We start from the raw sequence: 15,804 nt of genomic DNA, 5'->3' as shown, positions 1-15,804 counted from the left end.
AACACTACAATGTGTGAACAGACTGCAACATTTGGAGATTATATTAACATACTTACAGATGGCACTGGCAAAGTCAGCATTTGCAGCCCTCCCAGAACTATTAGAAGGAGATGAGTGGCTGGCAGAAAAGCCTGATTGTGTTGACGCTTCCAATATATCCATGCTGTCATTCTTGTCATCAGGTGCTGCTGGTGCAGCATCTGAGGCAATGGCATTTGAGGCCTCACTTCTACCACCTGGCTCCTAAAAGAAGATCAAAAATCAATTTTGACTTTATTCAGAGATTAACTGTGAAAGAAATATAATATGCCTAGAGGTCATTTGGAAAAGAGAATGCAAAATTTGTAGCATTTATAATTCCGTGCCCTTTTATTTTTTTAAACATTTTTAATGTTTATTTTTTGAGAGCAAGAGAGACAGAGCGGGAGTGGGGGAGGGGCAGAGAGAGAGGGAGACACAGAATCTGAAAGAGGCTCCAGGCTCTGAGTTGTCAGCACAGAGCCCGATGTGGGGCTCGAACTCACATACAGTGAGATGGTGACCTGAGCCCAGTCGGCAGCTTAACTGACTGAGCCACCCAGGCGCCCCTATCCTTTTAAAATCCACATTTCTCAGAAGAACTCAACAATCTCATCCATTGAGACAATTGATGTCAGAGGAAAAATTCAATGAACTTGAAATCCCTAGCTGTGAAATTTGGGGCCTAATATTTGTGGAATTTTATTATATACTAAGTACACTGTTAGTTATTTTACTTACATATTATTGTGAATCCTTATATCAACCCAAAAAGTAAGTATAATTATCTTCAGTTTACTTACAAGGAAACAAACGCTTATGAAAGTTAAATAATTTATTCAAAGACATAGAGATAAGTAGGAGGGCCAGAGTTTGAAGTCAAAGTTTGATTTTAAAGCTTATGTTCAGCTATGCCATGCTAAACAGCCACTTGAAAAAATAAAAGAGTCACCAGAGTTGGGGGTATCAATTCTATTTTGTCTTATGACAAAGCTAATGATGGAATATCAACCAACACAAATTCTAGGGTGAACATGCCACACTGAAAATCTGGTTGGCTTCCATCAACTTACGTAGAAGAAATTCAAGGATAAAAGTCACAAAATGGACAGAATGTATGTGGGGAGCCATGTCCTGTGCAAAAACATACCAACTGTTTTTGGTAAGCCTTTCTATTGATAAGCATTTCTTTGCATCTAAACAGTGATTCTTGGCATTGAGAGAGCTGTACTGCCCTGTCAAAGACTTGTTTTCATGACCTGTCCAGCAACAAAAGTATTATATGGCAACATGTCTTTTTTAAATTAAAATGAAAAGAATACCCATTCGTTCTGTAAATGTCAAAAACTGTTCCTTGCGATAGAGATACCCAGGGGTGCTAAGAAAACAAAACTGATAGGGTATCCTGCTTTGACGTCTTTAATTTAGATAGACAAGTAGGGAGGGGGGTGGAAAGAGAGAGAGAGAGAGAGAGAGAGAGAGAGAGAGTCTTTTCCACTGTTTTCCCATTGGAAACTATCTAGGGAATTTTCTTCCTTCCTCAATTTCTTCCGTAATTATTGTGTCTATCTATCATAGACCAACTCCTAGTTTGGACCCTGGGATTGGGTGAGTTGACAGAGAAAAGTAATTGAGGATGGATTAAACATAGCTTCTGCCTTTTAAGAGTTCACAATCTAGTATGGCAGAAAAGCAAGTAAACAACCAAATACAATATCACAAGTACTAAAATTAAACTATAGGCAAAACGCTTGGAAGCACACAGGGAGGGGTATATAATTCCATCCTGAAAAGTCAAAGATGATATATGAGTTGGATCATGAGGATGACTAATTAACCAAGCAGAGAAGAGGTGAGGGGGCAGCCTTACAGACAGAACAGCTTGCACAAGGGCACTAATTCATGAAAGAGCATGGCATCTTGTAAGCCAGTTTGTGGGATAGGACAACAGTCTGGGAAAGTAAATTGGCATGATCTTCCCTCTGTCTGGAATATCACCTGTGTTTTCAGATATCTAAGAACTTCCTGTTTGTCAAGAATTAGTTCAAATACCACATGCTCCAGGAAATCTTCTCTGTGATCATTCCTATTGATCTGGCATTTGTGAAGCTATCTGACTATTTTTAAAACTATTTATAAAGTTAGTAATGTTTTGTGAATGATAAAATCATTGTCTAAACACAATACATTACTTCTATTTAAATAGTATGTGTTAATAGTTCCTCAAAAAGTTAAAATAGAATATAGCAATTCCACTCTAGCAATTCTACATCTAGGAATTCCACTCAAAATAATCGAAATAATTGAAAACAGGCACCCCAATAACATATGGTTGTACACCAGTATTCATAGCAGCACTGTTCATGATAGCCAAAAGGTGAAAACAACCCAAGTGACCATCAACAGATGAATGGATAAACAAAATGTGATATATTCATGCAATGGAATATTATTCATTAAATGAATATTAAATGAATATTATTCATTAAAATATTATTCATTAAAATGAATTCATTAAAAATGAATTAATTCATTCATTAAAAATGAATAAAATTCTGATAAATGCTACAACATGGATAAACCTTAAAAATATGCTAAGTGAAATAAGCCAGATACAAAAGGACAAATATTGTGTGATCTGCTTATATAAGATACCTAGATAGAAAGTAGAATAGAAGTTATTGGGAACTGGTGGGAGGCATAATAGGGAGTTAACTGTTTTAATTGTTTGGGATGATGAAAAAATTGTAGAAATGAATAGTAATAATGGCTGTACAACATTGTGAATGTACTTAATGCCACTGAAATGTATACTTAAAATAGTTAACATAGGTAATTGTATGTTATGTATATTTTACCACAATGACAACTTCCCAGAAAAAAAAAATGTATGTGTTAAGAGACACTATCCAAAATGTGTGATCTGAGTAATAAAAGCAAACAAAAAATACATTTTTGTCCCTAGAAGTAAATAGAAACCATACAAATGAGAAGAAGTAAAGATCTACCTATAGCTATAATTTAAAATGTTTAAGGTTTTGGGATGGAAGTTAAAAATATATGGAATGACTGGAAATGTGAAATATCACATGAAAAAACACATTTACAAGGAGAGGAATTCATTCTCCTTTTCAAATGGTGTATTACCTCCTGTTGATGTTCAAAGTCTTGGGATGTCAGTCTCTCCAATCCTTGACCATCTGTCTCTGCTGTCTCTGAGTAATTTTCTCCTTCACTGAGTTCAAAGGCTCCACTTTCTTCATTGGTTCCACTGACTCCCTTACCTCCATTTACCTTGACTCTTCTTCCATTGCCTATATTGGCTCCATGTTCTTCATGGTCTCCAATGGCCGCACTGCCCCCACTGGCTACACTTCCTCCATGGCTTCTACTGACTCTCTGACTTCCATAACTGCTGCATGTCCCTTCTCCACCATCATTTCCATCTCTACCATCTTGCTTGTAGCTTCCATCACCATAGCTTGGTCTGATAACAAGATCCAATTAATGATAGAGAGCCACTGAACACAAACACATTTGAAAGTCAGCAAATAAAACAGAATTCGGATGTGTCTGATACATATGTACCACCTCTAGGAACATTTTTGTTCTATGTGAACACTACCGGCATGATATGGACAAGAAAAACACCCCTATATCCTGTCAATCTTAAATACTGAATTAACACCATAACCTCCACCAATTCCTCAATTGCATGTGGATGGCAGATGGAAGAGAACTTGCATCCTTTATTAGGAACATGTGTTAGGTTAGCAGCATGAATATGGTTTTTTTTTTTTGCTTAAATAATAGACTACATGCATTAACAACTTCACAACCACATAAATGATCAAACCCATATTTTTGGCACAACCACAACATATCGAATAATTCTTTTTGCAATATATTTAATTTCTGTTTATTTTAATATATGCCTCAATTTTCTAACATGTGTATTGACTACTTTGCTACAGAATCCCATTGATTTTTTTCTATTACCACCACCAGGAAATAAGTAATATAGATTTCATTAAGCTGAGAGAGTCATTTAATTAGTTGCCAAGAACACCAAGCTTAACAAAATGTCTCAATGATTTTTTTTTGTTTAAGACACAACATAAACATATACCTATGATAATTCTGAAAGCAAATTTATTTTTTTAATGTTTATCTTTTAGAGAGAGAGAGAGGCAGAGTGTGAGTGGGAGAAGGGGCAGAGAGAGAGGGAGACACAGAATCTGAAGCAGGTTCCAGGCTCTGAGCTCTCAGCACAGAGCTCAATGCTAGGCTTGAACTTATGAACCGCAAGATCATGACCTGAGCCGAAGTCAGCACTTAACTGACTGAGCCACCTAGGCACCCCCAAAAGCAAATTTATTTGAGAATGGAATTCCTGGTAGATTTTTTAGTTGGCAAAAAAGAAAAAAAAAACTATTGAATGATCTGTAGTCTGTTCTGCCATGTATATCCACCAATAACATTTGAAAATTAACCAAACAATATATGCATTTCAATATTATAAAGCAAACAATTCTCCCACTGATAATTTTTCTAAAAATGTAAACATTTACTATATTAAGTAATCTTCTTCGAGAGCAGTTTAAACACAAACCATAAGCATATGTAAATAAGAACACACTGGCCTGTTCTGAGCAGGAGAAAGGAACTATATATATAGCAAACAACTGGTGGCGTGCCAAAAACATCACTTCACTAAATATTACCACTTTTGGCAGCTGCTCTATAAGAAGATAAAATTGAATGAGTACTGAATTTAGTTACAGCAGTTTGCAGAATTCCAAGAATAATGCCATGTTAGTAAGTTTCAGCCTAAAATTATCAGGTGAAAGTCAAGTTTGCAATTCATTGTTCTCAGCAAATTTGGAGATTTTGTTTGCAATATCAGGGCTTCATCACACAGTTATTATGTAGCACTATTTGTTACCCCATTTCATATACTCACTGTGGTTTTACAGCATAAGATGACTCAGTAGCACTAATTTTAACAGAAACATCAACAATTCCAGTTATAAGGAACATAATACTTGAATACTAATAAAATATACCATATAAAAATGCAAAATGAAGTGTTTTGCATCAAAATAATTTAAATATATTATGGAAAAATGAACCATTTACTAATATACAAGTGAAATTCATTCACCCTTTTGGTAATAAAATTTGAAAGTAAAACAAAGATGCAAATAGTTGAAACATTCTAAAATATTGGTAGTACAAGTAATCCAGAAAAAACCAACCTTGGCCAACAAGGAGCATCATCATGATTATTGTCTTTGTCATCAATAGCTTCGTCATTGTCATTATCATCATGGTCTTCACCAATATCATTAACCTGACCAACCTGGTTATCCAAGCCATCATTGCCCTTGTCATGGTCATAGGTATCTTCATAAGCATCATTAGAATCATCATCATCACCATCAGTATCAGCACCAGTATCATAGAGTTCAACATAATCACCATCCTCTTCAGGTGGCTGAATGACAGGTGCAGGAGTTAACCAATCATTCCGGAAGATTTCAGAGAGTGCATTATAGCCTACCCATTCATTTGTCAAGTAAACAGGGGGTGATATTTTTCCTACTTTAAATCCATCTGGAACCTGTGTGCACAAGAAAGGTTAATGCAATCTCTAGTAGCCTTTTATTTTCTTCTAGATTGGAAAGTTTCCAAGCTGACAATATTTTAAAATATATTTTCAATTGAAATGAAGATATTTATTTACAAGATAAAGCCAGCAATTTTTTTTTAAGATTGAATGCCAAAACCCAAACTTAAGGCTATGATCATTAATGGCCTTTCTGGATCACAAAGAGAAAAATTTATTCACTTTGTTTTTTATTGCCCCTACTTTTCTGCTGAGGAGTAGACATTTGGTTTTGGTGATAGAAAGTAAAACAGATTATTTGATGCTCTATAGAGGGTATACTTATTTTTTCCCTTTCATTTTATCCTCTGATATTAGGATTAAAACATAGCTCTTAAAATTGATACTTAATTTCCTAGCTCTAGTTTTGTACATAGGTTGTCTTAAAGTAACTCAAACACTTCTAAGAACCAAATTAATATAAATGCACCTTTAAGTATGGTGTCATATAAGCAATCTTTAGGCAATCTGAAAGAGATGTGTATGTGGAGGGTAGGGATAATTACAAAAGTAAAATGGAGTGACCTGAAAGCACACTGCGGAAACAACTGGCAGACTGTTGTTTATGCTGTCAGAGGGCATTTTATTTTTCTCCCAATGTGTTATTTTTATGTATTACCTCATCATCCAAGAAATTATATTAGCTAAAAGTGAACATCTAGCTTTTACTCCTTGATTTGAGATTAGCTTCTACAAAGACCTTTCTATCTCTCCTCTCTGAACATGTTCTGACAAAAGCATGTGAATATAAAATATTTTATGATTAGTTTAAAGTTTCTCCATTTCAAGCTTAATTTCTAGATTTCATATTCTGCATACTCACATAGCAATGGAAATCTATCTTTGAAATACTAATTAAAAAACAACACTTTGGCCTTTCCCTCAAGTGAAGATGAAAATATGTAGGTCTAAAGAAGTTTTTTAAGAAACAGATAAATGTGTTAAGAGTTAAGATGGCAACCTACATGGACATCAACCAGCAACTTCTGATCAATAGTAGAGTAAGGCGGTGATGACTGGGACCTCCTCCAGGTTACAGGACTCTCTTCCTCAGAAGAAGATTCTGTAGAATGCCAAAAAGACATTAGTAAGTGAAGACCGCAACCATTGCCTTCATTTTTATAGTGTACCAGTTCAATACCTTGGTATGTTTCTTGTAGCTTTTTTTCCATTCAGGAAATACCACCTAATAAATTATCATGGGGCCAAGATCCTAGATTTCTGTTTTCAGGAGTAATGGCAGGCTCAAGGTTTGTTCTGTCGTAGATCTACATGGCTTTTCTGTTTTTAATATTAAGTGTACACTTGCTAAATATTTCTGTGTGAGAAGGTATCCAGGAAGACTGGTAGACAAATAGTTTCATTTAAAAAATAATATGTATCTAGGATAGGAAGAGCTAGGTGGTATCACTGGCCTCCCATACTAACCAGTAGAAAAAGAGCTCAACAGTGCATTAGAAGATGACAGATTAGACAACATTTTCAAGAGAAGAGTTGACCCTGCAATCTTAATCCCCCAATTTCCACTCAGTGATATATCTTGAAGTATTTCAATACAGTTGAAAAGTGAACAACTGAAAAGAGACAAAACCTAATGCTTTTTATAAAGCTGGGAATCTTTCTATAGCGATGTTGTGCACTAGAATTTTCTGCAGTGATAGAAATGTTCTGTATCTGCATTGTCTAATACAGTACTAGTAGCTGCACACGGCTATTGAGCATTTGCAATATTGCCAGTGTGCCTGAGGGGTTGGCATTTTAATTTTAGTTTTAATTTAAAAAGCCATATGTGGCTCTTGCTATCACAATGCACAGCTGAATTCTATAGTGTAAATATTGCCATTTAAAATGCAAATTTAGGGGTGCCTGGCTGGCTCAGTCCATAGAGTTTGCAACTCCCGGTCTCCGAGGTGGAAGTTCAAGCCCCTTGTTGGGTGTGGAGCTTACTTAAAAATACAAAAAAAAAAAATCTTTAAAAATGCAAATTTACCTGGATTTGAAGTCTGGAGTTTTGACATTAAGATTTATGGTATAGTAAATAGCACCTGTGGTTAAAATCCAGTGAGAATATTTAGGCTCAAAAATCAGTAGATCTGCTGAATATCCCCAGAAAAAGTTTCACTAAGGGGGCACTTATGTCCCTGCTTATTGTTTTAGTGTGCTTGGACATTGAAGATAAACAGTACTATCCCTTTTTTATTTGCAACATTGCTATTTATAGCTATGGTATAGACACCACAACTCCAAAAATCATGTATTTGCAAACACTTCTATGTTTTGAATATATTATCCAGAATGCACTCTACAATTTATGTCTGTATCTTGTGGCATAGTACTTTTGCAATTTATTATCTTTCTTCAGGAAACCTTTTTTTTTCTCAAGTCTCTGGGTATGTTGTTAGGCTAAATAAGAAATTTGGGTGAGTGTTTGAGATTTTGAGGCAAATTTGTGGTAAGCTGCTCTGATTTCCTGCATAGTAAAGTATGTAATCTAGGTCTAAGTAGTACACACAATAAAATAATAGAATTTTAGAGTTGAAAAGAACTTCAGCTATTACCTACACAGATGCTATCCACTTCTCCCCCTTACCAATGTTCATATAATTTCTTTATTTAAGAAAAGGCAATATAAATAAACCTTAAAATTTTAGGTGTTTTCCCAGTATTAGCAAAATTAGTCCTAGTCAAACCAGAAAGATTCTGAGAAAAATATTCTTAAAGTTACTTTTCATGCAAGCTTATTTTCTCACAAGATAATATTTCTGTATGAGAGGACACTACTATTTAAAGAATTCTACCATTATCTGAGTCTCCTAAGAAGAATGGGGTTTTTAAGTTCAGGTCTTCAAAATATTTGATTTTTATATAGTACACTTATATACCTTTTTTGCTATTAACATTTTAATAAAATCTGTGTTCTACGTTTTTAAAGATGACTTGAGGATTCGGTCAGGCATTTTGCCCTTGCTAAATTTACTTAGGTTGGTTAAAAGTACATAGCGCCAGATTTTATAACCTAAGACATAAGGTTTAGCTTTATATCAATATTTCACAAATCTATAATTCATTTAAACTCTCAAAAGCATATCATAAGATAAAATACTTGTTTGAAATTATTATCACAAATTGTGATAATAATTTTCTATGATTTTATTAACTTTTCATGTGTTTTGAGTAAAAACATCAATTTGTAACACTTAGGGATGTTTATGAGATACTATATATATTTTACTTTGGGGTGGTGAAATAACAAATTGATAAATAAAACACATGCCTAAAACTACTCCACTTAATATTTCAATATTTTAAAGATTGCTTATACATTTTAGCCTATTAAAACGGCCTCTCCCAAGTTCCTTTCCCATATTTTTCACACATGGTACAGAAACTAAAGTTGACATCTCCCACCTCCCCAGACACATTCCTAACTACTACCCAACTTAAAGAGAAAAATAAACTTCAGAAAAACTACTTTCCATTTCTCAAAGGTCACCTATGACCACCCAATTGCCAAATCCAATGGCCTTCTGGTCTTAATTCTACTTGGCTTCCTTAACACTTTTGATTCATTTCTTCTTGAAATTCTTTCTTAACTTCTGCAATACAGACTGTTAAATATTAGGCCCATGTTTTGACTGTTTAAACTTTGTTTTTTGAATCACCTGATACTGCTGGGCAATTTTGAGGATTTTGTGAACTCCTTTGTCTGATGTCAATGGGCTTCTGAGCTTGTTCCAAAACAGACCGCTGAGGAACACTAAATGAAAAGACAGAAAAGCAAGTGCCATGTCCTAATACTCATAAAGGGAATGTATAGCTCAACATCAATACCAACAAAAAATTTTAACTATATGAGTATATATCAAACTAAAATAAGTAGAGCTGAATTAAATTTTCAAATTTCCATTTTCCCCCAAATGTGCTATTTTATCTAGAACAGAGAAACAATTTCCAAAATACAAATAAAATGTTTCCATATAGTATATGTTTCCTTTACATATCATATTTAATTTCAAAAAATTCAATAAACTTTCTTTAAGGTAATATTCAGATATTATTATATACCTAGTAACACAGTGATAAACATAACTTAATATGTATGCGTTGATTTTAACAAGATAAAAACTTATTGTCATGTCAAATATTCCACTGTGATCATCCTGATTTTAAAAGCTTGACGTTTGCGTTTTTTAATGTCCTGGTTTAGATTTAATGTTCCTGATTTAGCTAAATGAATGGACATACAAATAGGACACTAGTTTTTAACATTCAAATTCAGGGAATATTCAGAAAGCTTTTTCGGACTGGTGCTGCTAAATTTTATAGTTGCTTTGGAATTTCCATATAGGAAGGACTTTGGTTATTGGTCTAGGCCTAGAACATACTAGAGTCTTTTCTATAACCCCAAATTTCAGGAAAGACTCGAGTTTTATTTAAATTAAGTTTATAAATTTAAGATGCACCCAGGTGTCTCAGTGGGTTGAGCATCTGACTCTTGGTTTTGGCTCAGGTCATGATCTCACCTTTTGTGGGTTCGAGCCCCACATCAGGCTCTTCGCTGACAGTGCAGAGCCTGCTTGGGCTCCTCTCTCTCTCTCTCTCTTTCTCTCTCTCTCTCTCTCTCTGCCTCTCCCACGCTCGTGCTCTATCTTTCTCTCAAAAAATAAATAAACTTAAAAATTAATTAATTACTTTTAGAAATTTAATCATATTTAAAGTTAATATATTTGCTATTCACAAATTCAACAATCCCTTTAAAATGTGAACAGCCAATTATAGTTTAACAGCAGTATTACTTTTTATATGCTGGATTTTATTAAAGATATATCCCATGATACCAAAAAAAGATACACAAAATTAAACAGGTTTCTCCCTTTGCAGTCAGAACGACCATGACAACTCATTTACTGAATGTAGAGAAAGCAAAAATTCCTAATCTTGCTTTCCAATTTTCCAAGATTTCTGCATATAAGTTAAATCTAAGTACCTAAATCTTCATATAAGTTAAATCTAAGTACAGAAATATATGGGGTTTTAAATAATAATGAAGTAGGAATATACATACTACATAACATCAACACTATGCAATCTGTCCATACTGTCCAGTGTCTTGAATATAGTAGGTGCTCAATAAATATTTAGTGAAAGACTGAGTGAATGAATATAGGCTAAGATCTCTCCATTATAATCTGGAGTTGAAGGGGGTATAATTTTTAAGGAAAATCTACCTTAAAATTTAGTTTTTAGATATAACACAAACCACAAACATCTAAAATATGAAACACGATCTTTGAAAATCACTGAAGATCACCAATATTACAGAGATAAAAGATACAGTGACTGTTATAAAATATCATTGATATAATATTGAGATTTAGATTTGATTTTTCCCTTAGGTCATTTCAGGCTTGTCCATTCCATGGCATTAGCTTCTGAGGTTAGGAATTCTGTGAGTGTTTTAATGTGTAGTACATGTACATGAGATTCATGATGTACCACATGATAAAATGTATAATCAAAGTACATGATACACGTGAAACTTCACATCTTTTTATTATAAAGTACTAATTGAAAGCTGTCCAAGAATTCATTGATTTTTTAAATTAAATTGTGGATTTTATCAGCAAATTATAAAACTAAATGACACAGAGACCGCAGTATATCCAAATGTAAAATATCTAGTTAATGGATTGCTGCGGTTAAGGTTTTAAATGTAGGCCAACAATATAATTTATGATGATGCTGTCATTAATATTTTAGTTTTGACTTTACACAAAACTTAGTGTCAAATAAATAAATACCTTTTAATTTTCCATGTAGTAGTAAGTTATGAGCAATTTGAATATAGAAATTAGAGACACATACCTTGAAGAGAACTTGACATAGTGTGCACAATCTTGATTGTAAGGCACTGAAGTAGATCTCTCTTGGACCTTAAAGACACAGGGCAATACTTTGGTAAAAATTTTTATCATAAATTCTTTTGAATTATTAACCTACGGATGAAGATTCCTTTCTTCATATAGAGATATTTTCCTAAAAATACAACATATAAAATCTTATTTTCATAAAAAGATTGTATTTTCCTAATTTTAGTATAACTTTATAGCTGCTTAACCATAATTTCTGATGGTATCCTTGAATTTTAGTATAATAACAGATTCTGGACATTATATAATCAAACACTTTAATTTTTGTATTGAAGAATCTGTGCCCCAGAGAGGAAAATAACTTTTCTAAGAATTTACATCAAGTTAAAGAATATCTATAATCAGAATATAGGTCTCACAACTGCTAATTTAATGTTCTATATTTTAATATTACTTTTTATATCAAGTCCAAATTTCCCACTCAGAATTTAAGCTCAAACTTCTCACCCACTGACCCTTTTAAACTAACCCTAGATTTTCAAAAGCTGTAACACACACACACTACATAATTAAAATCCCTTGAGTCAAAACTGTCCCACCTTTAAGAAAGTATGTTTTTTTTTTTCACTCTACAATTTGACTGTATTATGATAATCAGTTTTCCAAATACTTTTTCAATTCTAAATGAATTAGTTTGGTTTCTATTAATTATTCCTTCATCTAATGCAGCAAAATGCTTGAGAAAAGAGCACATATAATGAATCAGCATCCATCAGTGGGGCACATTATTTTCTGCTAACATTAGTAGATAGGACCATGTAGTGTTGCCTTGCCTCATTTAGTTTTATATCATTAGGTTTCTACTTAAAATCGTTTTTAACTAATGAAAACAAATAGGTTATTCTGGCATTCAACAAGGTAGTCACACTAGATTCTTCAGAAAGAAAAATTAAACATGTTACATTTTTTTAAAACTCTAGCATTTTCATGCTTATAAAGTCATTCTATAGGTTCTAGAAACGTGACTTATCAAAGTTGTGATCGATAAGAAATGAAAAATGTTGTTAATTGTTCACCTGTTTAGTAATGAGTATTTCCAAATGTAACCACATGTTTAGTAGTATGGATAATAAGCATCTTTTTCCACATTTGATTCACATGCCCTGGCATTATATTGACCCAGACTAGGTCTCCCTGGTTCATGAAACTGATCTGAGAAAGTTTATTGACACTAGTAAACCAGAGGCCAGGATTCCTCAGAAAAGATAAAGGCCAAAAATAAGAAAAACTAATGCCTAATAAGAATTGGCTTTTGAATTTTGAGGAATTTGGTCCCAAAAAGGAGAAGATGATTAGTAAGAATAGTATGTATGAGACAAATGATGTATTCCAAACCAGTCAGGCATAACTCATTATATTTCCTGTTTAAAGAGGCATGCTTAAGGTAATAATTATCTGAGAGTAGGAGTAAAGTCATAATTTCATAAGGCAGAGAGGGAGACATAAGGCCTTTTGTAATTAAATAATACAATCCAGTTTATGTTCCTTCTGCCAGTGGTTAGTATTTATAAAGTAATATTCTGTTATTCACTCCAGAGGACTGTTAGTATCAGAAGTAACATATTTAAAAAGAATAATTGTCCATGAAAGATATCACTGTGAAGCATCTAGAAGGAAGAAATATAGTGATCTGGGACCCTTGTGCTGATTAAGAACAATGAGACTTCTGACTCACTATTAATAAGGCAAGAATTTGAGTTCTTTGCTCAGCCACCTGATTCATCCTTAGTGATCAAGAAATTGTTAGATGACTAGCTGTTATGAATGCTAGCTATGATGATAATATCTTGTCCTTATGGGAACTGAAATTGCAACTTGGGCTTCACCAATACCCTATGCTAAATGCTGTTAATACAGTCGTGAAAACAGAATCATCCTGGCTATGAGGACTGACTTGATTATTCCTATAAGTGTAAGAAAATAAACCACAGATTAAATGATCCAGATGCTGTCATAAACTACATCCCAGAACAGAGACAATGAATGGAAAAGGTATGTGTGATTGTGTTATAAGCTTAACTACCCAAGTTTTTTATGAGCAATGTTTTTACTTAAAAGAATGACAAGACAACTATGATTATTCAACTTGGGCATTTGGCAGGCATTTTATTTAAAATCAGTGAAGTTAGCCAGTCAATTCAAGGAAAAAACAACTGATGTTATTTGTTAGTAGTGATAAAATTGAGCTTTGAAGTAAAAATTTAAATTTTAAATTTATTATCTGTCACCATGCACTTGGCAGCTTATCAATAATCATTTTTCTGATGAAATTGGTGATATTAATAGATGCTGTTTATTGATGTTGTATAATGAAATGTGTAAATATTTCGAAAGATCTACATACACATTGAAATACTATTTTCCAACTGACCAATGTATTAAGATACAAAATTGTGCATGAGTAAAACATCTATTCATAGCAAATAATAGAACAATAGATTTTAATATTTATGAATATGCAAAATTTCACTGATAGGGTTTTAAGTTCCAGTTCCCTAGCTTTGGTGTATTATCAAAGAATATCCACAATTATCTGAAAAAGCTATGAAGATTCTCTCTTCCCAATTACTTATATGTGAGAAGCCAGCTTTTACTCATATAATTCATTAAGCATATACTAAATATATGGTAACAAATGGGATGCAGAGCACATATGAGAATCCAGTTGTTTTCCATTAAGCAAAATGGAAAATAGTTATTGTTTATTAAAAATTTATTTCTTATGTTGACATATAATACTTTTATTTTCTTTTAAATGAATTAGTACATATTTTATTTTTTGTTTTAATTTCTAATACATTAAATATTGAATGACACAATCCACATAAACAAAAGTTTTTGGGGGGTCTTCAATGTTTAAGAGTATAAAGCATCCCTGAGACCAAAAAGTTTAAGAACCACTGTTTTAGGCACTTAATGTCACTCATACTGAGAAACTTACTTTATTTCCTTTAGGATTTGGAACATATGGCTGCAATGGTTCTATTTGGACTTCAGCCTGAATTGAATGAAATACTTCATCATTGTCTGATGACTCATCTTCTTTGTCCTTTGAAACAAAAAGGAAAATAAATATTTTAATTGTTGTTAAAATACAAATAATATGAGTAATTCTATCATCCCAATGTACAATTTAAAAGAATAATTTTCAAATATTAAAATTGATTTAAACCAGAAGATTCTAATCGTTTGTGGTTCTGGATTCCCTTTAAAATCTGAGGAAATTCTAGGGTTGCCTGGGTGGCTCAGTCGGTTGACCTTCCAACTTCGGCTCTCATGGCTGTGGCTCATGAGTTCAAGCCCCGCATCGGGCTCTGTGCTGACAGCTCAGAATGTGTAGCCTGCTTCGGATTCTGTATCTCCCTCTCTCTCTCTGCCACTCCCCCATTTGCACTCTGTCTGTCTCTCTGTCTCTCTCTCTCTCAAAAAAAAAAATTAAAAATTAAAAAAAAAGAATCTGAGGAGATTCTAATTGCATATGGACAAAGATATCTGCATATATTTTCAGGGGGATCATTGACCACCTGCAGCTAATCTGTTAGACCCAGGTTAAGAATCTCCGGTCTAAAGCTTACCTCAAAATCTCAAACTGTCACTTTTAGTAAGCAGTTATAATTACAAAGTTTGGTCCTCCTGTGCAATGGAAGATCTGAAATATAGCAGTGCAAATATTTCTCACTAATTGAGCTCTAGGAGTTTAAGAAAGTTTCTGTTTTCACACTTAAGCCAATCAATATTATTTCTTCAACTCAGAGTAATGAAAATTAGTTTTCTTTCCTTTGGCTAAAGAACTCACATATGTCTCTAAATGCTAACAAATTTTTAGGTAATTCAAAAGATCTATGACTTTGATTTAATATTAATTCTTTTATTTTCTTTTATATTTTTGTTAAGAATCACACATAAAGATATGAATGCCTGTACAAGATCCTAGGGTCATGGGATTGGTAACTATTATTTATTGACCTTTTCTTCCATGTTAGAATGGCTTCTCACATATATACTTAAAACACTGAATGACAATAAGTATGTGTCATGCTACCAATGCCATGGGTCTTGCAGGAATGTATACAACTCTTTTTTATAAATGCAAAACCCGTTAATTCAGTTGTTACTAGCGCTCATTGATATTAATCAATTAGGTCCTTTCTTTGCTTGTTGCTTCTACCTTTTCTCAAGTTAAACATG

The 15,804-nt window shown here is 33.4% G+C and overlaps 1 protein-coding gene across 1 annotated transcript in view; it reads right to left on the bottom strand.

Annotated features, from left to right (window-relative positions):
- Positions 1-15,804, bottom strand: part of NRK (Nik related kinase) — a 144,762-nt gene that overhangs the window by 24,448 nt on the left and 104,510 nt on the right. Inside the window, exons 16-22 of the mRNA XM_049644148.1 lie at positions 14,558-14,665; positions 11,552-11,619; positions 9,349-9,443; positions 6,652-6,749; positions 5,277-5,641; positions 3,166-3,505; positions 57-243 (exon numbers count right to left, since the gene is read on the bottom strand). Of these exons, the coding sequence (XP_049500105.1) occupies positions 57-243; positions 3,166-3,505; positions 5,277-5,641; positions 6,652-6,749; positions 9,349-9,443; positions 11,552-11,619; positions 14,558-14,665 (1,261 nt within the window). The remainder of the gene's footprint in view (positions 1-56; positions 244-3,165; positions 3,506-5,276; positions 5,642-6,651; positions 6,750-9,348; positions 9,444-11,551; positions 11,620-14,557; positions 14,666-15,804) is intronic.

The sequence above is a fragment of the Panthera uncia genome, chromosome X, assembly GCF_023721935.1.
Source record: "Panthera uncia isolate 11264 chromosome X, Puncia_PCG_1.0, whole genome shotgun sequence".
Lineage (NCBI taxonomy): Eukaryota > Metazoa > Chordata > Mammalia > Carnivora > Felidae > Panthera > Panthera uncia.
The sequence above is the reverse complement of the archived record's forward strand: the minus strand, read 5'-3'. Positions and strand labels throughout refer to the sequence as shown.